General features: G+C 25.4%; 1 protein-coding gene across 2 annotated transcripts in view; it reads left to right on the plus strand.

Annotated features, from left to right (window-relative positions):
* Positions 1-2,558, plus strand: part of LOC106878752 (uncharacterized) — a 153,437-nt gene that overhangs the window by 124,678 nt on the left and 26,201 nt on the right. For both annotated transcript variants that reach the window (XM_052968770.1, XM_052968771.1), the window contains one exon: positions 1,619-1,812. In XM_052968770.1, the coding sequence (XP_052824730.1) occupies positions 1,619-1,812 (194 nt within the window). The remainder of the gene's footprint in view (positions 1-1,618; positions 1,813-2,558) is intronic.

Consider the following 2,558-nt stretch of genomic DNA (forward strand, 5'->3'; position numbering starts at 1 on the left):
AATACATACAGTGTACATTTAAACACATAAGAGAGATGTCCTTAATAGGATACCTAACTCGCTAGAAGGAGCAGTCAAACTTCAAACCACAATTAGGGGTAATTTCGAAAGGAGATGAAAAATAAAAACATTTACCATCTATTTCTTGAACCATGGTTTCAAGCTAAATAGCTAATTGTGGTTTGGAGTTTGACCGCTCCTTCTAGCGGGTTAGATGTCCTATTATGGACATCTCTCTTATGTGTTTAAATGTACAGTGTATGTATTTATATGAATAATATATAGTCTATTGACTAGTTTTTTCTTCTCGCTAGACCACTGGTAGCAAAAAGAATTTCTAAATTTTTTTGCTACCCTGAGATTTATTAATAAATATATATATAGTTGATCTGATTAGTTAAGACAAATGTTAAATGTTAGCAAATATACACAAACAAAATAAAGGTTTTAAAAATAAACAGCTTGCAAAATAGTAAGGGTGTATTTATCTTTTTTATAACTGTCTCCTATAAAATAAGAATAGACGGAATCTTGAAGTTTGATTTATTTATCTAATGTGAAGATGGTAATAGTATACTTTGAAAGCTACAGTTAAATAGCTTCATCATTTTCTTCTTTGGAAATATTATGCAATGTTTAATTGATTTTAGGTTTATCCTTTCCATTTATTACATCATCTATTTTTTACATTGTATTAAAACCTATATTTTAAAATCTAATTTTATAAGCTACTTTGTGTTCAGAAAATCTTCTCTTTAGCTCACTCTCAGAGTCTTATGTTTTTCATGGTTACTCTCTACTTTAGCTATTTTTGGATTATGAAAAAGCTAGTCTAAAGTCAAACCCATTTGCAAGTCATAGTGGAATGAGTTGTATGCAGAGTGAACATATTTATAGCATTTAAGAATAAACATGTCCATTCTCAAAACATCAATTAAGAAAATATCTTTCAGCTATCAAGCTAATGAAGAAACTTAAGTAGGTAAATATAATAGTCAAATTTTCCTCGGTAGGAAAACAAACTTACTGCCTTTAAAATAGGGACCTTATGTTGAAGTCTTGAAAGACTTGATCTTAATATAGCTTATAGTAAAAACAAAATGGCTCAGTTTACTTTAACGAGCTGTTATGTGAAACTCAAACAGAACAGGACTACAGCATCAAGTATTCTCAACGATTTAATGGTTTATATTTGCTATTTTCTCTTGTGTGGTATGTTTTCTTTTTGTTATAATCACACATGAATTTTTTTGTTTTGTCTTTCATTATCTATTAATTAACCTTTATTAATTTTATTTAATCTTATATTTATGAATGCATTTCATTTCAGCTGTTTTTTTTTCTTTCTTTCTTCTCTTTCTAAATAGTACTAGTTTAACACTCTGGCATAAATGGAACACTGTAAAAAGAAAAGCAGACAAACGTTTTTATCCAGTAATGAAAATGATGAATTAATTATGATTAGATTATAATGACTAATGTTATATGAATTCCTTGATAAATACAACATGTCTACATGTATTAATTCTAGTTTTATCTACAGTTGAATGAGTGAATTGAATATTTCAATCAATTTAATAATGTGAATTAATTAAAACAATATCATTAAATTTTACAGGAGTCAGATGGAGAAACATTCCAGGGTTTCATCAAAGTAACTTTGAATTTGATTCGACCAATCACAATGTCTCTTGGTGCACGACCACCTTCCATTTATGAAGTACTCACTCGAGAGCACATTGTGGAGCAAAATACCCAATCTATTTCATTCTACATGCCTCGAGATACTGTTAAATCTATCCATGTAGATAGGTAAGCTTTTTCTGATGTAATTTTAAACTATTCTAACTTTTTTCTCTTTCATTTCACAAAAAGAAAAACAGTAATTTTTTGTCTAAAGCTAAAATTAGTTTGTGTTGTGTCTATGGAGAATCATTATTGCCAATATTATTAAAACATGTACTGGTTCAATTCTACTCCTTTATTATTTGTCTATTAGTTAAATATCCAACTGCCTAATCGATTAATTGTTTAACTTGGTTAAACAGTGAGTTATTTGTTTTTTTTTTGTTTTTTGTTTTTTTGTGTCAAAGCTCTTTCATTGCTATTTGAAACCTTTTCAATGACTATTCTCTTCGTGATTATAGAGGCTGCATTTGTCTGTCTGAGATCTTGTTCCATACATGTGTGCTTGCATATAATTTGTATGTATGTATGCATTTATATTGTGTGTGTGTATATATGTATATATATATTTATATTATATATATATATATATGTATTATATTTATATTATATATATATATATGTATTATATTTATATTATATATATATATATGTATTATATATATATGATATATATATATATTATTTATATTATATATATATATATGATATATATATATTATTTATATTATATATATATATTATTTATATTATTTATATTATATATATATATTATTTATATTATATATATATGATATATATATTATTTAATTTATATTATATATATATTATTTATATTATATATATATATATATATATATATATATATATAT

This window comes from Octopus bimaculoides, chromosome 6, assembly GCF_001194135.2.
Source record: "Octopus bimaculoides isolate UCB-OBI-ISO-001 chromosome 6, ASM119413v2, whole genome shotgun sequence".
Lineage (NCBI taxonomy): Eukaryota > Metazoa > Mollusca > Cephalopoda > Octopoda > Octopodidae > Octopus > Octopus bimaculoides.